At 42.3% G+C, this 23,738-nt stretch overlaps 1 protein-coding gene across 8 annotated transcripts in view; it reads right to left on the bottom strand.

The window, feature by feature from the left end:
• The window catches only part of EPS8 (EGFR pathway substrate 8, signaling adaptor), a 213,651-nt gene that overhangs the window by 34,664 nt on the left and 155,249 nt on the right, over positions 1–23,738 (bottom strand). For 7 of the 8 annotated variants that reach the window (XM_048827861.2, XM_048827868.2, XM_048827844.2 and 4 more), the window contains 7 exons: positions 21,241–21,314; positions 20,189–20,315; positions 19,751–19,839; positions 17,669–17,743; positions 13,061–13,209; positions 10,309–10,492; positions 1,718–1,851 (listed from right to left, as the gene is read on the bottom strand). In XM_048827861.2, coding sequence (XP_048683818.1) covers positions 1,718–1,851; positions 10,309–10,492; positions 13,061–13,209; positions 17,669–17,743; positions 19,751–19,839; positions 20,189–20,315; positions 21,241–21,314 — 832 coding nt within the window. The remainder of the gene's footprint in view (positions 1–1,717; positions 1,852–10,308; positions 10,493–13,060; positions 13,210–17,668; positions 17,744–19,750; positions 19,840–20,188; positions 20,316–21,240; positions 21,315–23,738) is intronic. The other variant, XM_048827883.2, reaches the window with a different exon arrangement.

Genomic DNA, 23,738 nt, shown 5'->3' with positions numbered 1-23,738 from the left:
CCACCCTTTGTCCTTGGATTGGCTGCTACCACCACCAAACAAATACTGGTTACTGGGGAAGAGCTGTTTGGACACGTCTTCCCCCCCAAAATACTTCCCAAAACCTTGCACCCCACTTTCTGGACAAGGTTTGGTAAAAAGCCTCACCAATTTGCCTAGGTGACTACAGACCCAGACCCTTGGATCTTAAGAACAATGAACAATCCTCCCAACACTTGCACCCCCCCTTTCCTGGGAAATGTTGGATAAAAAGCCTCACCAATTTGCATAGGTGACCACAGACCCAAACCCTTGGATCTGAGAACAATGAAAAAGCATTCAGTTTTCTTACAAGAAGACTTTTAATAGAAATAGAAGTAAATAGAAATAAAGAAATCCCCCCTGTAAAATCAGGATGGTAGATACCTTACAGGGTAATTAGATTCAAAACATAGAGAACCCCTCTAGGCAAAACCTTAAGTTACAAAAAAGATACACAGACAGAAATAATTATTCTATTCAGCACAATTCTTTTCTCCACCATTTAAAGAAATCATAATCTAACACATACCTAGCTAGCTTACTTACTAAAAGTTCTAAGACTCCATTCCTGGTCTATCCCCGACAAAGGCAGCATAAAGACAGACACACAGACCCTTTGTTTCTCTCCCTCCTCCCAGCTTTTGAAAGTATCTTGTCTCCTCATTGGTCATTTTGGTCAGGTGCCAGCGAGGTTACCTTTAGCTTCTTAACCCTTTACAGGTGAGAGGAGTTTTTCCTCTGGCCAGGAAGGATTTCAAAGGGGTTTACCCTTCCCTTTACAATCCCACTGTGTGGGCATTTTTATTCTGGAGAAGAGTGACTTTTTTCCACTTAGCTTAAACCTCTTCCCAAGTAACATAAGCTAAACCAAAAATAATGCACTTTTGTAGAGGAATGAGTGTCTACGTTTGACTATATTTATATATAGTTGGACTATATATATATATAACTATATTTGTTTACATTTACACCTTCACTTCTACCAGTATAACCTTCCCATACAGACACGGTCTAACTGGAGAACCCAACATCACATATCCAAGGTGCTGACTGTAATCTACTCAGACAAAGCTGAAGGGATGGGAAGGGAATAGCTCCTTTGTGCAAAAACACTCCCTTACACTGTGCTTGGTCACCACTTGTTACAATTTCAGAGCTGTATGTATAATTCCACACTGAGCACAGGGAAAAGAAAGATTTGATTCCTATTCTAAACATGGGTGTTAAGAATCAAAACTGGGGGTGGAGTGGGGGAGTAACAAAAAATTCCAAGGAATGGCAAAGCAATTCTTTGTATTTCCAAAAAGAGTAAATGGCATTCTACATTTGGAAACAAACCAAAAATAGGTTATGTTATGTCCATATTAAAAGATCCTGTGTTCTGATTCAGTCTGATAACGCTCAGAATTCCACTTCCATTAATTTATTGCTTTTGACAGAAGCACCCATTTAACAGTGTATACAAAGGGGACTTTAAATGGGTGCTCATGCAGAGAGTACTCTAAAGGAGCTTTATATAATCAGCACTAAATAAAGCCAAGCCAAGCACCATATTACAGGGAGGACTTTCTCCTTTAGGAAATGACGCACACTCCGGACATAGAAATAGAAGAACAAACAGAGACACCTCCACCCCAATAGTGATAAATTGGGACAGTTATCCACAGCTCTATACATGATGTCCATTCAGTGTTACCTATCTACATGTCGGCTAACAGTTTGTTTAAAGGCAGCAACAGCTGCCCCCTGGTCCAGCAGAGGCCCTCTTTTGTAAACTGTGTTACTGAATGCATACCCATCAGATGGAGGATAGTCTGGGACACTGGGATGCTGGAAAACAGAAAACAAAAGGGATTAACGTCATACACAAAGACAGCAGTAGTTATTTAACTGATTACAGCAACATCATCTGACACCTGTAGGTTCTCTGTCAGCATTCCCATTCCCTTGTTCTCTGGCGTTTGTTATTCTGACATGAAAATTTAATTATTTGTGCATTTTCATACATGAACAAAGAAATCAGAAGCATGAGAATAAAGAATTTGCATCCTAACTCAACCTATTACTTGAATAGTGCAGCTGATATTCTTCATCAAGACCGTTCTTTGGGGTACAATCCACATTATCACTTAAACATCCCTACAGCAGCTGAGTTTTATACACAGTGACTGGATATGTTAACAAAACAAGCTACATCAGGCTTTAAGCCTTGTTTCTGGTTGCAGACGTTCTAACTCAGATAAACTACACACAATGCTGAGTATGTGTCTGGAATAAGAGCTATTCAGTAACATTATCTTATTTTAGGAGTACACAATCTTATTCTCTAAGGTCCCAGTTCTGCCACCCTTACATTGAGTAATACCTTGCTCTGCAAGTATCCTAATGAAGTCAGTAGAGCTGTGTAGACAGAAAGGTACTACCCAATGGGAGTAGGGGTGGCAGATTCAGGATTTAAATAAATCAATTTTATGTGAATGTGTCAACAGCATATAGAAATATTAAAATCTTTGCTGAAGACTGAAAAGTACGTTTGGAGGGTCTAGGTGGTCTTGTTGAATGGCTGCCACTGTATACATGCCAATAACCCAATGTACATCCAATGATGATATTTTTAATGCTGTTAATATAATTATACCATCACCCAGTTCCAAAAAGCAGAGCTATACACTAAGGAGTTAATTTCTGGGGATTCTTACATGTAGGCAGTTGAAGCCACTTATTTTAGGCCTCCCTTCCTCCTGCTATCATCAAAACAAACTAATATGGCACTGATAAAGTAGCAGAGTCTAGTGAACCGAGTACAAACTTGGGAGCCAGGAGCTGCCAAAAATCTGAGCCTGGCTCTGATTGTTACTTGTTATGTGACTTTGGGCAAATCTCATACCCTGTCTGCGCCTCAGTTTTCTCCTTCTGACAAATTCCTCACAATACCCCTCTGAAGTAGGTAAGTATTATCATCACCAAAATTTGAAAATGTTTGTAGAGTAACAGCAATATTACAAAAACCTAGAAACACCATCAAGTGTTCCATGGCTTAGAGTATGTATGCAAGAAACTGGGAAATAGTAAGTCACCTTACTTCACAGACAAAATTATTTGTGTTGTGGTAGCCCCCATGGACTCCAATCAAAATTGGCTCCCCTCTGTGATCTGTGCTACATAAGGGCAGAGGAAAACAGTCCCTGCCCCCCAAAATTCACAATCCAAGGAAAAGAGCCTAACAGCACAGCAACAATCATACGCAAATCTATAGCGTTTCCATCATAGTTTCTCATTTGAAATAATTATTATTGAACTGACTGCACATGCAACCCTTTCAGTGGAAACACAGTGTATACAACTGTATCTTAAAATTCAGGGATGGGAAACGTTCTCATGAATCAATCTCTGATCCACGTTGCTTGACACCAGATCAATCCCTAGTTGCAAAGGTTAGGAGCTGTAACCATGGGAGCAGCAATCATATCATTATTTAACACTGAGTAGCATTTCTTTTTGGAAAAGGATGCCCTGTAGGAAGAAAGGAACCCCAGGCGGATGAGGTTTGAGCTGTGTTATGCTGGTACCTGCCTAACAAATGGATCACAGTGTCAGTGATTGTTAATGGGATCTCTTGTCATGAAAAGGGGGAGAGCTCACATATTGCTCCAATTACCAGCGGACTACCTGGTAAGAGTGACATAAAATGAAGAAAAATGGATGCACTTCAGGGAGATACTGATAGGAAAATACATATTTTCACCATCATGTCCCATCTGATTTTTCTCTTCTGCTATTGTCAAGTATAACCATTCAGCAAAACAGATAACTGGTTATTAAGGCAGCATTTAGGTATCACCTTCTATATTGTCTTTATAGTATACACAAACAACATTTGGCCCTTCATCGTATCATTCGTCTGAGAACCCTAAAGCACTTCATAAGTATTAAGCCCTGGTCTACACTAGGACTTTAGGTCGAATTTAGCAGCATTAAATCGATGTAAACCTGCACCCGTCCGCACGATGAAGCCCTTTATTTCGACTTAAAGGGCTCTTAAAATCGATTTCCTTACTCCACCCTCCACCCCTGACAAGTGGATTAGCGCTTAAATCGGCCTTGCCGGCTCGAATTTGGGGTACTGGGGACACAATTCGACGGTATTGGCCTCCGGGAGCTATCCCAGAGTGCTCCATTGTGACCGCTCTGGACAGCACTCTCAACTCAGATGCACTGGCCAGGTAGAACTTGTGAATCTCATTTCCTGTTTGGCCAGCGTGGCAAGCTGCAGGTGACCATGCAGAGCTCATCAGCAGAGGTGACCATGATGGAGTCCCAGAATCGCAAAAGAGCTCCAGCATGGACCGAACAGGAGGTACGGGATCTGATCGCTGTTTGGGGAGAGGAATCCGTGCTATCAGAACTCCGTTCCAGTTTTCGAAATGCCAAAACCTTTGTCAAAATCTCCCAGGGCATGAAGGACAGAGGCCATAACAGGGACCCGAAGCAGTGCCGCGTGAAACTGAAGGAGCTGAGGCAAGCCTACCAGAAAACCAGAGAGGAGAACGGCCGCTCCGGGTCAGAGCCCCAAACATGCCCCTTCTATGATGAGCTTCGTGCCATTTTAGGAGGTTCAGCCACCACTACCCCAGCCGTGTTGTTTGACTCCTTCAATGTAGATGGGAGGCAATATGGAAGCAGGTTTTGGGCACGAAGAAGAAGAAGAAGAAGATGATGATGATGAGGTTGTAGATAGCTCACAGCAAGCAAGCGGAGAAACCGATTTTCCCGACAGCCAGGAACTGTTTCTCACCCTGGACCTGGAGCCAGTACCCCCTGAACCCACCCAAGGCTGCCTCCTGGACCCATCAGGCGGAGAAGGGACCTCTGGTGAGTGTACCTTTTAAAATACTATACATGGTTTAAAAGCAAGCATGTGAAAGGATTACTTTGCCCTGGCATTCGCGGCTCTCCTGGATGTACTCCCAAAGCCTTTGCAAAAGGTTTCTGGGGAGGGCAGCCTTATTGCATCCTTCATGGTAGGACACTTTACCACACCAGGCCAGTAACACGTACTCGGGAATCATTGTAGAACAAAGCATTGCAGTGTATGTTTGCTGGCATTCAAACAACGTCTGTTTTTTATCTCTCTGTGTTATCCTCAGGAGAGTGAGATATAATTCATGGTCACCTGGTTGAAATAGAGTGCTTTTCTTCAGGGGACACTCAGAGGAGCCCATTCCTGCTGGGCTGTTTGCCTGTGGCTAAACAGAAATGTTCCCCGCTGTTAGCCACGGGGAGGGGGGAGGGTTGAGGGGATAGCCACGCGGTGGGGGGAGGCAAAATGCGACCTTGTAACGAAAGCACATGTGCTATGTATGTAATGTTAACAGCAAGGTTTACCCTGAAAGGGTGTAGCCACTGTTTTATAAAATGTGTCTTTTTAAATACCGCTGTCCCTTTTTTATTCTCCACCAGCTGCATGTGTTTCAATGATCACAGATCTTCTCCTTCCCAGAGGCTAGTGAAGCTTAGAAAGAAAAAAAAACACACTCGCGATGAAATGTTCTCCGAGCTCATGCTGTCCTCCCACACTGACAGAGCACAGACGAATGCGTGGAGGCAAATAATGTCAGAGTGCAGGAAAGCACAAAATGACCAGGAGGAGAGGTGGCGGGCTGAAGCTCAAATGTGGCGGCAGCGTGATGAGAGGAGGCAGGATTCAATGCTGAAGCTGCTGGAGGACCAAACCAGTATGCTCCAGTGTATGGTTGAGCTGCAGCAAAGGCAGCTGGAGCACAGACTGCCACTGCAGCCCCTCTGTAACCAACTGCCCTCCTCCCCAAGTTCCATAGCCTCCACACCCAGACGCCCAAGAACGTGGTGGGGGGGCCTCCGGCCAACCAGCCACTCCACCACAGAGGATTGCCCCAAAAAAAGAAGGCTGTCATTCAATAAATTTTAAAGTTGTAAACTTTTAAAGTGCTGTGCTTAAAGTGCTGTGTGGCATTTTCCTTCCCTCCTCCACCACCCCTCCTGGGCTACCTTGGTAGTCATCCCCCTATTTGTGTGATCAATGAATAAAGAATGCATGAATGTGAAGCAACAATGACTTTATTGGCTCTGCAAGCGGTGATTGAAGGGAGGAGGGGAGGGTGGTTAGCTTACAGGGAAGTAGAGTGAACCAAGGGGCGGGGGGTTTCATCAAGGAGAAACAAACAGAACTTTCACACTGTAGCCTGTCCAGTCATGAAACTGGTTTTCAAAGCTTCTCTGATGCGTACCGCGCCCTCCTGTGCTCTTCTAACCGCCCTGGTGTCTGGCTGTGCGTAACCAGCAGCCAGGCGATTTGCCTCAACCTCCCACCCTGCCATAAACATCTCCCCCTTACTCTCACAGATATTGTGGAGCACACAGCAAGCAGTAATAACAGTGGGAATATTGGTTTCGCTGAGGTCTAAGCGAGTCAGTAAACTGCGCCAGCGCGCCTTTAAATGTCCAAATGCACATTCTACCACCATTCTGCACTTGCTCAGCCTGTAGTTGAACAGCTCCTGACTTCTGTCCAGGCTGCCTGTGTACGGCTTCATGAGCCATGGCATTAAGGGATAGGCTGGGTCCCCAAGGACACATATAGGCATTTTAACATCCCCAACAGTTATTTTCTGGTCTGGGAATAAAGTCCCTTCCTGCAGCTTTTGAAACAGACCAGAGTTCCTGAAGATGCGAGCGTCATGTACCTTTTCCGGCCATCCCACGTTGATGTTGGTGAAACTTCCCTTGTGATCCACCAGAGCTTGCAGCACTATCGAAAAGTACCCCTTGCGGTTTATGTACTCGCCGGCTTGGTGCTCCAGCGCCAAGATAGGGATATGGGTTCCGTCTATGGCCCCACCACAGTTAGGGAATCCCATTGCAGCAAAGCCATCCACTATGACCTGCACATTTCCCAGGGTCACTACCCTTGATATCAGCAGATCTTTGATTGCGTGGGCTACTTGATTAACAGCAGCCCCAACAGTAGATTTGCCCACTCCAAATTGATTCCCAACTGACCGGTAGCTGTCTGGCGTTGCAAGCTTCCACAGGGCTATCGCCACTCGCTTCTCATCTTGGTATTCATGCACCTCAGGGCAGGGGAAAGCAAGTCACAAAGTTCCATGAAAGTGCCCTTACGCATGCGAAAGTTTCGCAGCCACTGGGAATCGTCCCAGACCTGCAACACTATGCGGTCCCACCAGTCTGTGCTTGTTTCCCGAGTCCAGAATCGGCGTTCCACAGCATGAACCTGCCCCATTAGCACCATTATGCATGCATTGGCAGGGCCTATGCTTTCAGAGAAATCTGTGTCCATGTCCTGATCACTCACGTGACTGCGCTGACGTTGCCTCCTCACCCGGTATCGCTTTGCCCGGTTCTGGTGCTGCATATACTGCTGGATAATGCGTGTGGTGTTTAATGTGCTCCTAACTGCAAAAGTGAGCTGAGCGGCCTCCATTCTTGCCTTGGTATGGCGTCCGCACAGAAAAAAGGCGCGGAACGATTGTCTGCCGTTGCTCTGACGGAGGGAGGGGCGACTGACAACACGGCTTACAGGGTTGGCTTCAGGGAGCTAAAATCAACAAAGGGGGTGTCTTTACATCAAGGAGTATTTCAGGCAGGACTTCACGGAGGGTTCCAATAAGAAATGGTGCACCTAAGTTATTGTTCTTATTGGAACGAGGAGGTTAGCTTGGCCTCTGATTGATACATGGCTAGATTTACCTCGCTGCACCTTCTCTGTGAGTGACTGCAGTGTGATCCAGAGGAATGAGTCCCCTAGACAGGGGAGGAGGCAAATGAGTACAAAACAAATCTGGTCTACTTCTTGTTTTGATCCACTCCATCTATCTTTTACATCTTTGGCTGGCAGCAGACGGTGCAGAAGGACTGCATGCCATCCACATCTCATGGCTGCTCGGCAGAAGATGGTACAGTACGACTGCTAGCCATCCTTATCTCTTGCCCGCCTGGCAGAAGATGGTACAATACGACTGCTAGCAATCCGTATCGCCTGCCTGCTCACCATAAGACGATTCAATAGGACTGACTGCAGGACTAAAGATAATGACCTGGTCAAGTCACTCCAAATTTAGTCCCTGCGCCTATGTCTGCCCAGGCGCTCCCAGCCGACGTGGCCAGGAGCACCTCGGACACGACGAGGACGGCTACCAGTCGTATTGCACCATCTGCTGCCAGAAGGCAATGGGTTGCTGCTACTGTGTAGCAAAGCCGTACCGCATCTGCCAGCACCCAGGAGACATAGGGTGACGGTTACTTGAGCGGGCTCCATGCTTGCCATGGTATGGCGTCTGCACAGGTAACTCAGGAAAAAAGGCGCGAAACGATTGTCTTCCCTTGCTTTCACGGAGGGAGGGAGGGACCGGGGGCCTGACGATATGTACCCAGAACCACCCGCGACAATGTTTTAGCCCCATCAGGCATTGGGATCTCAACCCAGAATTCCAATGGGCAGTGTAGACTGCGGGAACTGTGGGATAGCTATCCACAGTGCAATGCTCTGGAAATCGACTCTAGCCTCGGTACTGTGGAAGCACTCCGCCGAGTTAATGCACTTAATGCACTTAGAGCATTTTCTGTGGGGACACACACACTCGAATATATAAAACCGATTTCTAAAAAACCGACTTCTATAAATTCGACCTTATTCCGTAGTGTAGACATACCCTAAGTCTCAACACCTCTGTGAGACAGGTATTATGAGAGCCATGCTGCCAGTGGGGAAGCCAAGGTATAGCAAGTTTAAATGATTTGCCCTAGACCACACAGTGATTCAGTGGCAGAGTCAGAAATTGACAAGTCCTGCCTCAGTGTTGCAAGCTTCATTATGACAAACTTTATTTCTTTTTCCTAATCAACCAAACAATTACCAATTAAGACAACAAAATGTTATAGGAGCTTAAAGGAGTGCAATCAACTTAAAAATCACACTTCTATCTGGAATATTTTTTAACTTAATACAACTACAAATGATACCTATGATGATTATGTCTAAAAGATTAGAAGACACCATTCTCTGTTTTCTCAGATTGTTTATTTTGCACTTTCACACAGAAAACAAGGAGAGAAAAGCATTAAATTAAAAAAGGAAAGTGTGATTTTAAAACAACAACAAAATGTCAGAGGGACTGAAGGGCAGCTTAAGTATTAGGGAAATAGTCAGGCGGTGTTCAGAATAAGTGAATGGGAAACATGTCTGACGTCTTCAGGAGACTATGTCCTTTGGGATACTTCTTATCCTACCTTGTTCATCTCCCTGCCTGCTCCCCTGGACAGCCATATCTTTATATAGACATCTCTGCCACAAAAACATTTGCCAACCCACAATGTATTGGCATTTCTTAAGAAAGTAGCATTCATGTTAAATATATGAAACAGACAAAGGGCCCCAGAGACAGGTACAGCCAAAAAGATTGATTTAACCTATAAGCCCTAAATGATAAATATATGTTTTTACATACTGGAAAATGCCTTTTCAACAAACAAAATCAGCCAAAAACTGATTTTTTAATTTTTTTTCCCCATAATGAAACCCTGAAAAATTCCAGGAAAGTGATGAAAACAAACATTTGTTTTCTTGAAAACTCTTCATGCAAAATAAAGGACATTTCCCAACCACCTCTCAATTAAACTTTGAGGGGGCTGATGGTAGGGGACTCTCCCTAAAAGCCCTTTCACTCTGGAGTACATGTCCATCCTTGGTTTCCCAGAGCTCAGATTTGCTAACCTTCTCAATGTGCCCATCTGTTTATTAAGAGTTTGAAGGAGGACCAAGGGGATGGGAGTGGAGGGGGTTGTTCATGAGCCTGAATGTTTTAGTGGGCAAATACAGTTAGCTATATTTCACACACAGACTATTATATTAGATAATATTGTGTCACTTTGAGAGAGCTATGGGAGTTGAGCACACATATCGGAGGGAAAAAATGGATCTTTAGGCCCTGGATTCCACTTTGAATTTAAGACAGTAGGAAAAATCTCCATCGAGTTCAATGGAACCATGAAGCCACTGCACAAGCCTGGCTTTTACCTGTTGCACAGTCTAAATCTAGACTAATGCTACTGACTTCACTGGAGTTATTCCCAATTTACACTGGTGCGAATGACATTAGAATCTAGCTCCATGGGCACTTCATTAGCAGCAACACCATTCCACAGTGCAACTCTTAGACGGTTTTGTTCATGGAGTGAACGGTTGGTCTGGTCTCCCACCTACTTTACAAAATACCGTAGCAATTAACCTACCTCAGCTGACATTCTTTTCATTTCGTGTTTCCGTTGGTGCTCTGCAACATTTGCAACAGACTCAGCCAACTGATTTAGTTCTTGTTCATTTGGAGCTCCCATGAAACTCAGCAAAGGAGGCTCCCAACCATTTCTGAAGCGTGGGATATAGGGTGGAATAAACTGATCTTTGGGCCAGTCCACTCTGTATAAAGAAGTCAGAGGCATATATCAAGATCTGCACAAGTTATTTTCAATAGTCAATCCTGCAGGTTCTCATGAAATGCTTTGCAATTGTTTACTCATGAGGAACTTCTAATTGCAGAGAAGGAAGCATTATTTACTGAGGATATCTATGCTCCCCCTTTACATAGCACAGAGACAGTCTCTGCCCCTAGGATCTTCCAATGTCAGGACAGACCATACAAGTTCTGACACAATGCGAAAGATGGATAGCAGGAGGACCAATCACAAAGGAGCATGGGATTTGTTTTATCTTTTGAAAACAAAAGTATTGCAGTACCCCTCTCTCTTGGGGGGTAAATATGCACAGGGTTCACAGGAAAGGCATGCTTTAAAATGAAATCTGCAAAGCAAATATGGAGGCTGGGAAGTAACGAGGACCTAGCTAAAACTAAGAAGCTACAAGAACAATTTCTTTTGTCACACGAATTATTATTATTAATAATAAACCCCCCACACACAAGAGTAAATGTAATCACTACTTTTGCAGAACTGAATTTTCTAATACAGATTGCTTTTTTGAAATACAGTATTATTTCTTAGAGATCCACTGACTTTCACCATCTGAATTCACTGTATCAGAAGGAGTTTTTCACGGTGTGCTGTGCCTATGTACTATATATAAAAAACACTGCCTTGCAGTTTGAATTATTGCCTCTTAAAGGAGAAATGGGCCCTGGAATGCACTTAATAGTTTCCTTTAATGTTTCTCATTATGGGCATTGTTGAAAATGAATGAAGGTGACAAATGCTATCAAACCAGTTGTTGGACCGGCTAGCATTTCACAGGACACTGGCATGTCGATGTTAACTTATAGCTGACCAGCAAACTCTGGGTTTTTAACGATTATCTTGTCAATTAGTGGCACAGCACGGCTAAGCTGCACAGCACAGTAGCACAATAGAAACATGGGGCCAGTCCCACCACTATTTCTAAGATTCAAAGCTTGCTTGCCCTTCATTTACATTCCTGTATTCCTCCCAATCCACCACCACATATTTCTCTTTGGATTAAATTATTGCTTTTTAGGGGACTGGATGGCACAGAGGATTCGTAACAGGATAATGAGTTCTATTATTTAGGTCACTAGTTCAGTTCTAGCACAAGGCTCTGATCAAGCAAAAGAATCCCTTTTCCTGGAGTTCCAGTGAAGTCAATGGGTCTCTGCATGGATCGACATGGCCTTTGCTGGATCAGGACCTAGGTCAGTAATGACTGGAAGCTGCTCTTTGGTGGCAAAATGAGTTTGATATGCTCAGTCCAGTTCCTAGCAAGCCAGGAGCAAAACAAAACAAAAAAGCACCATTCAGCTGGCACCTCTATTACCAGTCTTAGTAAAAGGGCCAAAGGAAGAATAGGCTTGGAGATTCTTGCCCCTAATGATAGTCCACTTCATGAAAGCAAGGTACCATCATGAACTTTGCACTACCAAAGCCTGTGCTTTGCACTACCAAAGCCTGTGCTCTTTCTATTCTGTGGATGTTCATCAGCTACTCTGGCTTTCAGATTCCAGAGTGGTCAATGCAGCAGTTTTCAGCAGTAATAAATTCAGTATTTATTAATTATGTAGATTGATGATTAGTCATTTGATCTGGTCCCTGAGTGGGTGGATGAGTAAATTCAAAAAGAATGGACACATTTCTGATGCAAGCCCTAACACGCTTATTGATCACCACCACCACCTCCTCAAGGGGCCACAGGTTTAAGAGATACTTGATGCATCCCAGGTTTTTTAGAAGTTCTGTTTAAAAGTCTTTTATGTAAGCCCAAGACCATAAAAGTAATTAGATAAACTTGTTATATTTATATACTCTACAGTTCACAAGCAACATGCATGAAAAGGTCACATTTTTTATGAGTCCCTAACCATAAGCACAGCTGAATCTATTATTTCACTATTTAGGATCCCTTAAGGGTAGATCTTCAGTGTGATTCAATCATTCACTCAATGACACTTCTTAAAAAATTTAATCTTTTTCTTACAGACTATAAAGATGCTTCAGAGACATTAAAAACCATTGCAAGTCTCTGCTTTTAATAATATGTGGGCTGTTCAAAGTAGAAATTGCTTTTTAATTCTATTTATATAATTTTGTTGTAGTTGTTGTTGTTACTAAATGCTGCACTACCCTGAAATAGATTGTTAATTGAGTCCAGCTGGTTGATGACCAAATGATGATAGAAGGGGGAAAAGAATGGAAAGGACCGTTCAAAGAGAAGGTGGGCAAGAGAATATGCAATTAAGCCCCATCCTCCCAATATCACAGACAGAATAAAATCAATGTTTGCAATTGTCCTCATTCTTCCAACACGCCCCTTCAGATTCCTAAAGGGCCCAGTCCAACTCCCATTGAGATCAACGGGAGTCTTTCCACTGACTTTAATTGGAGCTGGATCAGGCTCAAAGCAAGCAAAAATTTAGACTACTAAATTTAGACTACTTGCTTCTTTGGCTGATATAGACCATGTTAATAAATCCAAATATATATTCAAAGATCATCTATAAAATCAGTAAAGATATTTTTGTACCTGGCTTTGGTCCACGTGTCACCCAATGACATCCATAGTTGTCCTTCCTCACTATCGATAGTGTAACGCAAGAAATCTATGGTATCCTTTGTTAGGAGAGGGCTGAGTACCGTACTAGCGAGCTCTGGACCTCCAGTTGCCTGCACCACCTAAATCAAGATTTTTTTTAAAGAACTATTTATTGTATTGAGGAGTAACAGAGAATCAGTTCTGACAATAAACCATGTAAAATTTAAAGCAGCAAGAATTCTAGGCTACCCACTCTATTGGTGGCTTTTGCCAAAGTCTGATGTACACACAAAGTTATACCTGTTTAATTAAGGGCTTTTGTGCACACCTAGAACACTCTGAGGTAGTCTCGACAAATAGGACTACAACAAAGTGCATCCATGGACATTTACTACACACCACGGGGATTTAAAGAGCGATTATGTTGGAGCGCTCTGCAATTTATATGCCTTTGATGCACACGGTGTACTAAAACTCAAAATCTGTATAAAACCACACCTTTTAGTCAAACCAGTTCAACTTTGTGTGCAGACACTCTTATATCTGTTTAAACTGGCTCATATCAGTTGACCTTGTGCCTGTAAATTTACAGATGCAAACTAAATTTCTATAAGTTAGGTTTAAACAGATATATGAGAGATCTCACACAAAAGTTGAACTAGTTTGTTTAAACAAATTTAAGTTAAACTAATACAACTTTTATGTGTAGACAAGCTGAAAATGATGACTGAAGTGTCCTTCCAGCCCATCTTGTCCAGGACAGGTCAAAGATTCAATAGAGTAAAGGAAAGTTTAGACTTCTGTGTAAGAATCTGTGTAAAAATTCTGTCATGAAGCAATGTAAAGATGATGCATGGCGTTCCATGAGGGAGCCCAACCACCCGTTCAGAATCATCCAAAGCAGTTGAGTAGTATGATCAGGTTTACAAGGCAACTAGCACCAGAGCCAAGGGAAAAAAAGGGGAAATAAGGGACAAGATTGATGGGGGACTGGGGCATGTTTGGTGAAAAACAAAGAGTAAACAAGGATAGGAATAAATGGGGAACACAGGGAAGAAACAGGGAATGGAAGAAAAAGTGGTATGAAAAGCAGCAGGAACATCATAGAAGACAGTGTAGAAAGAGCCAACAAAAAACTATAGAGGGGGAAGGGGACTGCCTATTATTAAGGTTACTCAATACTTCCCATTATAAGACCCTGTTTGCAGTAGTTTATAACTTTACCAGACTTTAAGTGTTTGAACTGAAATTTTCCATGCCACGTGTCTGCTTCAAGGCTCATGTGGTGTTTTGTTGTTTTGATTTTTTTTGTGGCGAAGGGGGAAACTTTTCAGACAAAATGATTCAGCTGTTTCCAGGAGTGGGGGTAGGGAAACGTTTTTTTTGCCCATGTCGAAAACATTTTTTTGAGATGCTCTAGCACCCCCATGCTTTGGGGCAGGAACTTGGAATTTAGCAAGGTGTGTGGTCTTTGCATCTGGCCTTTTGCTATTCCTATGAAAATCTACCCACGGTTGGCCAAATTTATAAGCCTTTGAAATCTCTCATTTAGCAACTAAACTCTCCAAGCTAAACTCTCCGAAGATTTCATGAGCATTAGCCATGCTCCATCCAATCTCAGCTCCTACTGCGGACCAGATTGCACATGCACCATCTCTACAGCATGAATGAGCATGCTTTAGTCCAGAGTTTACAGGGAATCTGAAGGGCTTCCTTATAATTGCTGTTCCCAGCCAGACAAGACAAGACAAGACAAGACAAGGCACCAGAACTAAGAGCAGGGAGCCTGAGCCTACCTCTCTCTGGTGCTCTCAATGACTTCCCTGCTGACACCAGGCAGGATAGAGGAGGAAGCCATCTGATTTGAATGAAGAGGGAACCAGACCAGGGGTAAGAGAAAGGAGTAGACAGTCTTACTAAGCTCCTTGTTCCTAAGACTGGAGTGGGAGTTGGGGAGAGAGGACAGAGTTCAGAGGGACTATGACTGTTTGGACAAGGAGACTGGGACTAGGAGCCACAGAGGGCAACAGGGGATGAGATTGGGAGTCAGTTGGCAGGGAGGCAACATAGATTGTATCAGAAGTTGGAGGATGGGAGGAGACTGGACTGATTGGGCAGGGAGACTGGGACAAGGAGCCAGGGAGAGGGAAGACACAAATTGGATTAGGAACCCAGGGAGGAAGACTGGGACTAGGGAATGAGAACCAGAGAATGGGCCTGGGACAAGGGAAAGAGTGGGTTGGGTGCAAGTTAGAGAGGACAAGCTTACAGTGGCAGAAAGGTCTGTGGCCACTAGAGAGATCTCCAGACCCTGGAATAGAACTCAAGTCTCACCATTTCTCTGCTGTCAGCAAATATCTGTGAAACCCACTGGGAAAGTGCATGTCTCCTCCCCCTCTAGTGCTGGTCTACATAGACGACAACAAGCTAGTATGGTGTCAGTCACTCCATTAGCTGAAGTGACACAGGTCTGAGCTGTGGACCTTAAAGGTGCCAGTTCTGTTGATGAACTACGTGGGTGTCAATATGATGGAACTTCTTGAGGTTTGATTTTTTAAAAACCTGGGCTATTAAACACAAACACTACGTTAAAAGACCGTTACTGAGACTGCAAAAACAAACACTCAAAAGTTAGGAAATTCTAGAACTAAGGTTGTCTGTGCCACCTTAATTCAGCCCCTTGTGCACATGCAGTATGATACAATCCTTAATTGCATGATCACGTACTCCCCCCTCCCCCAGGACTCCAGCTCACTCAGTGTACAAGATGGACCTGCTCTAGGTTGAATCAGGGCTGTGTAGCTCCAGAGGCTGTTGTTTATAGGACCTGTCTCGTTTGTTGTAGAAGTTGGAAGGTGACTGGGATGGACAGGCCTAGGCCTGCCCAAAACTAAAGGCCACTCCCTTAAAGTGGAGGAGCCACTGAGCCCAGTAGGCAAATGATTATGAGGGGCAACAAATGAAAAATTAGGCATAGGACTTAGGCTGAACGAGGCAGGGGACTGCAGGAACAGAAATGACAGTCTCATGGTTCAAGCAGTTGAATACTACTCTGGACAACTGGAGTCTATCTCTGCCACAAAATTCTCATGTGATATCACTTAAACCTAACTTTTCACAGGGATCACTCATTGTGCATTCCCCATTTTCTGGGTGCCTGACTTGAGACCCTGGGGTCTGATTTACAGAGATGCTGAACACTCACAGCTGCAACTGAAGTGAATGGGAGTTATACTTTGAACAAATGAACTGCTGTTACGTAATCTGAAAAAACAGATCCGAGGTATCTCAAATTGAACACCTAAAATTAATGGATGCTTTGACCTTAACTTCTCTGTGTCTCAGCTCTCCATCTATAAAATACCACCTCATTTTGCTGGGGAGTTGTGAAAATAACTTCATTAACGTTTGTGAAGTACTCAGATACTGTACTGACGAGTACCATAGAAAAGCCCAGGAGGAAATTAATAAGACTGACTTCCAAGCAGGGTTTGAATCGTGTGCAGTAAATAAGGCCTGGGACCACACACTGAACAACGAGGGGAAAAAAATATATTCAATACCCCCTTACTAAGTGTGGTCCATTCATTCTGTGCAATGAATAAGGCAGGGGTCCTGTGGAAAAAATAGTACGGGATTAAAGGCAGTGTCAGAACACATATGCAAAAGGGAGCTGATTTTAGGTTCCATAAGCAAATTTAATTCTGGCATTTTCTAATTTTCAAGTGCTTTTCGTTGCAACCTTAATAATATTCTTTTCACATAGTTTTTTGTGCGTGATGTGTGTGCATAGGAAATAAAACTCAACTAATTAGCCCATAATCTTCTTTATAAAGCCCAGAGTTTGGAGACATATGGACCACAAGAAAGGGACATTCCACTGAATATGTAGACTAAACACTTCAACACTACGGAATGTTTATTTGAGTACAAGACAGTTGTGCTACTGCTAATAAACATTTTATCCTTATAAAAAGACCATTGAAGAGCTAACATTGCATTGAGCAACCACAGTAATCTGGATACAAGATGCTTGACAAGCTAGTGGGGCTGGACAGTCTTATCACTATGGTCTTCATCTACCATCTTAAATTTGGACCCACTTTTGACAATTATTCTTCTAATACAATTTAGCTTCCTGGGTTTTAGATACAACATGATGTGTACCTTTGTATTGCCATGATCAAAAAGCATTTAACTCTCCTGCAAATGCTGTTTATTCCTCATTCTGGTGCATATGTATTTAATTCTCCTTCCACTTTGTGTAAATATGAGGTATTAGTTTTGAGTTTCTTTTTTAATGTTAAGAAAAAAATCAGTAAGGGAAAAATGTAAATACATATGTGTATACACACACACACACCACACACACTTTAGAAAAAGGACAATTTAGCAAACTGAATTTATTTAAATGATGGAAATGGATATAAACAAAATTAGCATCCTGATTGTCTAGATATGTTCTAGTTCTAAAATAAATAAGTGATTTTTTCCCATAACTGGTCATCATTAACAGTACATTTTTAGCCTCATATTTTAAAGGGTTCTAGAGCATTTAAACAAAGCAGGTCTGAAGACACACTGAAGATCAAATCTTACCATATTTAATGGTGTAAACAGAAAATGAACCAATTCGGGTGCACTCGGGTTCTGGATGTGAGACTTTAATTTAGCCTGAAGGGGGGGAAAAAAGAGAAAACAAATTGGTAACTTCTATGATGATTGAATAGTATGCAGTAGAATCATCCTTTAAAAGAAAGAACCTTAGTTATGGAATTAAAGTGCAGGTCATATTTATTTCTGCATTTATATATAGAATGTCAAAGGTTGAACAAAAATATAGGTCACTTATCCTTTGGGAAGAAGCATCCCATAAACTATAGAGCTGATTGGCACAGTACATCTTACAGTTGACCAAAGATGCTGGTGCAGAGGACTTTATGGTGTCCTTGGGGAAGAGCTGCTGAACGTGGGGGGCAGGAGAAGAAAAGGTTACAACGGCTTCAACCAAGGCCTCGTTACTGTGTTCAGCCTGGTGTCCTCAGACCCAGGGGCATGGAGATGGGGGTGACATCAAAGTGTCAGTGGTTCATAGATTTTGAGGCCAGAAGGGACCCCTGCGATCATCTAGTCTGACCTCCTGCATAACACAAGCCATAGAACTTCCCTGAATTAATTCCTGCTTCAAGTTCAACAACTGTGGTTGCAGAGCATGTAACGTAGGGGTAGTTTCTCTGTAGCCTTCTCAACCCTTACAAATGCCTCCTGGAGCACATCCCCCCCTTCAGTGGGATTTCATTTCCCCAAGGAGAAATAGAAGAAAGCTGATTAGGCTCAGTTATTGGAGGAGGAGGAGGACAAGTTCTCTCAGTGGCACTGCTGTCACAACCACTGAAGCAAAAAGCCAATAGCTGAAGGGAGGCACAGAGGAAATTAAGTTTTCCCAGTGATGCTCTGGGGCATATTGAGGAGAAGATGCCAAAAGTGGGTACCTGAGTTGGCAGCACTGGATGCCAATGGCTGGTGATGTTTAGGGCAAGAGATGACCACGGGATGGAGCACTCTGTGGCTAGTGAGGTTTATAAGAGAGGTCTCTCTTTAATGGCCTATTTGACCCATGTTTTTTAGTATATTTAACAGTAGTAATGAGCATAGAGAATCTGACAAGCGTAACTGAAAAGCTAAATAAAGAGCACAGCTGTGGAGGCTGGCGAGCATACAAGAGTGAGCTGTACATTTTCCTAACAAACCTCTCTAGAAACCAGTTAATATTTTCAATGTAAAAGGGTGAAACTTTATTATTATTATAGTTACCACTTCACCATTCATATGGCACCGCTGTAAAGTCTCTGCTGCTCTGGGTGGGGGTTGGAGATTGGGACTGCAGCCCTGAGCAGAAATGAAACCAGCCAAAAAGCCACTGCTTTTAGCCCTGGCCTGAATAGGGATTTTGAAGACAAAAATCAATCAAGCACCATCTCTCAGGTCTACAGTAAGGCAGCTTGGCTGTTACTGGATGATGGGCTGAAGCAATGTGGGATTACACTAGAAGGACTAATAACTCTGCTGAAGGTGCAATCTGAGGCTTGCTGCCTCTAGGGGCGCTGCAACAGCTAGAGTGACATGTAGGACTAGTCTCACTCAAAATGAGGCATTCCCAATAGTGACAAGAACATCCGTGTGCAATCACTAGCAACCACGTGCGTGGATGTGTGCTTGGTTGCAGATGTGCTAGGGAGTTGGTAGGCCAAAATTGTCTACTGCGGAGAAGGCCTTGTAGAGAGCCCAGGGGAAAGCATGACAGCGTGGTCACCATTCCAGGGGAAGGAGAGAGCTGTCTGGGGTCTATTCCCAAGAGATGCCTCTGGGGAAGCAGAGGTGCAATAAACACAACAACTTGTTAGTAACTGGAGCAACCAGAGAAACCGGATTTGAAAATAAAAAGGCAAATCTACCTCTCTCTCACACTTCCACCTGCACAATCATAAACTTCAAAAACATTTCTAGCACAGGAGGTGGTTGGCAATATCTGAAAACGCGTGGGTGAAAGTGACACATCAAGGTGCACTCAGAGCCAATTTGTAGCAGCAGGGAAAGAGTATGCTATATCTGACTTCAAACAAGCTAGGAAAAGTCGCCCCTGCCTGCCCCGTGGAGCCTCAGCTGCTGGCAACTACTTACCAGAAGGTTAAAGCCATGCTTGAATTTTTGAAAACAGTCAACAAATTCATCTGGAGGTGGTGGCTTTGCACGAAGAGTGAGAACTCCCTCTAGAGAACAAAATGAAAAAAATATATAGAGATGTTATGGAATTCAGGACATGTATATTTACTAACATAGGCTCAGCTCTGCTGCCTTTTCTCCCATCGACTTCCAGAGAAGGATGGCAACAGGACTTGCTCGCACCGACTAGAACCCAATTTTTTTAGATCTCAGTGTATGTCCAGACCTATTCCAAAGAAAACAAAGTGACTTGTCCAATTAAAGTGAATGAACAACAACAAAAACACAAAGCAATGCAATAAGAAAAACAAAACCACATTCACTAGCTACATGAATGACTTTTAAAGAACAAGGCAATAAAAAGACCTGGGGGCTGGGAGGGAAAACAACTCTTACCCCCAGGTCCTTTCTTTTTATTCTTCTTGGTTTTCTTTCTCTTTGAAAGTTCAGCAAATGCTTCAGCGGCTTTTTGAAGTTTGGTAACAAAATATTCAATGTCATCCAAAATATGGTTCAGAATTTGCTGCAGAAGAGATGAACAACATTAATGTCTCTGGCTAATCTGTGGCACAGCTAGTCATTTAATCACTTTGTTGTAATTTACAGCATCCTAGCAGCAGTCTCCTATGTTCATCATTAATTCCAGGAAGCACTGCCTATGCAGATTCATCATATGTCTGACATTTACAAATTTCTCAAGCTCACATTTTGCTCTATTTTCAATAGTTGTGATCATTAAAAGCTTTCAAAAGTAAGTATTGAGACTATTAAATTTTAAATTTAATTAGCTTTGAGTCGCACACTATATTTCTCCCACGCAGCAAATGCAGAAATTTTGTTAAAACATAATTTTCCCTGTGATGCCATTTTCTAACAGCTGTAATTTCATATGCTCTGGTAAAACAAAGTATTAAAACGATTACTTGCTGAAATGCAGGGTTGCACTTTCCAGTAGATGTGACATTCTTCCATGAATGCAAAAAATTCTTTTCAATGCATAAAGAGTATCACAGGAGGAGAAGGGACCAAGTTGGGGAAAGTATGTGCCCCAGTTCAGGAAAGCTCAAGCACTTGCTTAGGTCCATCCTTATTCAGGGAATAACACGTCAGTATACTTAACTTTAAGCATGTGTTTACGGTACATTGATTTAAAAGGGATTTAAGCACATGCCGAAGTGCTATCCTGAATCAAGGTCTTAGTGCACTCACATCTCAGACCTATAGCTCAAGTTCTCCACAGGACAGAATTGAATCTGATCTTGATGGTCTTATTTCCATCTTTTTTTGAGCCCTTTATAAGTCTATCACACAGTTTCGCACGACTGGCAAACTCTCACCTGGAACTGTGTTTTGCCTGTGAAAAAGACTCTTCCTGTTCTTGAAGCAACCTTCCAACATTTCAAGAATACTGAACACCACACTGCACACACACGTATATCTTAACTTACAACATCTCTGTCAATCCTGGCTGCCATCATCTCAGCTGTTTCTTCGTGCTCATGGAACTGTCTGGGTTTTTCAACTACAGGGGGCGGGGAGGAGAGACGAGACGTACACAGTAAAGGATATCAGAATCTAAGAGCCAAAACTCCACATATACACTAATCTTACATATGGAATCATTGAGCCAGGAGTGCAAGGAAGACTACAATGTTTATACCTCTCAACCTGCTGGCGCCCAAATGTAGAACACACCATGTGCAATAAAAACCCCACAACAAAGGGGGGAAGGGGGAAATTATGCAAGCAACTTAAAATGCTGTGAGATTCCTTCCTTTGGTGTAAAATAACTCTTTCTACAACTTGATTTCATGAATCCTTCTTTTTATGTAAATCATCTGCAACGCTAAAAAGGGAGGGGACATCAAATTTGCATGGAGCATAGTTAACTTTGCAATTAAGACAAGTGATATTCATAAAAATGAGGGACAAATGAGAAGTATGCTAATGTTTCCCTTGAAGAAGCATTTTAATACCTGATTTAAAACATGATCTACCTGAAACCACTGTACTGCACTCGAACTTATGTCTTAAAAAAAACAAAAAAACTTTACAATTCAAAAATGGCACGGAGAGATGAAGAATCTCTGTGGGCAGATTTATCTTGTATTTGTAGAAAATGCAAAAAAAACCGTGACCTGTTTAAGGTGTTTGTTTGTTTCTTTGGGCTTTATTTTTTTATTTTTTAAATCCAGTGTCAATATTTTGTTCCCATTTCTTAAGTGTCCACCACTGTAATAGCTGGGGCTTTAATTTTGTTTTTACTGAACACAGGGGGAAACGCCTCAAAATATTGCTTTTAAACAGAATAAAACAGGCTCAAGTTGCAATTGAGTGAGAGATAATCAGCTCAAAGGCTCATAATTATTATTAATTTATATTGCATTAGCATCTCAAGGGGCCAGTTCAGAACAAAGCCCCATTGTAGTAGGCATTGTACAAACACATAACGTATCCAACTCAGCCTCTGCCCTGAGGAATTTACCATCTCAAGGCCTGATCCCGCAAACAGTTAAACACGTGCTTAGCTTTACGCATCTGAGTAGGACCACTGAAGTCAACTGAATACCTTCACAAATTAGGTTACTCATGTGTGTAGAATTGGGACCTAAGTCAAATGACAAAGTGGAGGATTGCAGACAAGATATACAACTGACTAATTATAAGTGGATAAAGTGTTGATTATCCTCATTTAGTCACCCTTAATTCACTGTTTTTGGATAACAATCGCAGCAGAAGTAGGTCTTGAGGAGGAGGAGGATGGGGATAAGGGATGTGATCTCAAGCATCAATTCAAGGAGGGCATTCCATATGAAAAGGGCAAAATGGAAAAAGGCATGGGGACAGTTGTGTGAAACTGACAAATCAGGCAAAAGAGGCTGGCTGAGAGGAGGGAAATGAAGTGATAAGATAGTAGTGCACAAGTATGGAAGGGCAGACTCAATTAGTGATTCTTCTTTGAAAACAGCAAATCTTAATGTTACAGGGAACCATTCTAAGTTTGCATTTTTAAAAATAAGTTTTATTAAAGGCTACGGCACTTGAATCTACTTAACTGTGGGAGGTTTCAGTTACGACAATTTAGAAAATATCCGCACAAATAGAAAAAAATTATATAATTATCAGGAACACAATTCAGTAAGAGTCCACTTTACAAAAAACACCACCACAAACACTTTTAAACGAAGAGAAATTCAAACAAAAGAACAAATTAGCCTTTGCTTGATGTAGCACATAATGCTGTGTGGTGGTATGTAAAAATGTTCTGACCATTATTGCCTTCTGTGGACATTTTAAAGTGCTTTGTTTGTGCTGCACAGTTGTACACTCTGTTAACGAATACTTTCATTCAACAAACAGAAAATGGGATAAAAACCTTCATGAATAATGGATTCTTTTGCTTTTTTTATTTTAATAAGAAACCATTAAAAGTAAAAACGCCAAAAACTCAATGTACCCAAAATTATTCTTTAAACATATTCTATTCTACTGAAAGTAGTTGCATTATTTCCAAATTAGCAATAGTTTCAATTTTTTTCTGAGAGAAAGCAGGTTTTTCCATTACAGTCAAAAATCTGAAGCCCTGCACAGAAGATATGAATCATTCATATTTTTCATTTTTCTACAGTCCTGTTACACACTTTTGTTTAGACTTGTAAAGATGACCAGCCAATTTAGCCACACCATTTGCTTAAAAATGAAGAGAAGTGGAGTCCAACACCTTAGTCAGCTTTCTATGATAGTGATTAGCTGAGAAATAAAAAAAAACAAGCCAGGTTGCTGCCCTGAGAAATTTACCACGCAAGGGTTTGATCTTGCAAATTCCCTATTACTGAGCACAACATCACTGAAGTTACTGGAGCTATGCTGTGTAGTAAGTATTATGCACATCAGCAGGGCCATGCAGCAGCCTGACTTCAGTTAACTTTCACGGACAGAGCGTAGA

The sequence above is a fragment of the Caretta caretta genome, chromosome 1 (genome assembly GCF_965140235.1).
Source record: "Caretta caretta isolate rCarCar2 chromosome 1, rCarCar1.hap1, whole genome shotgun sequence".
In the NCBI taxonomy this organism is placed as follows: domain Eukaryota; kingdom Metazoa; phylum Chordata; order Testudines; family Cheloniidae; genus Caretta; species Caretta caretta.
This window is presented reverse-complemented; position numbering and strand designations above follow the sequence as displayed.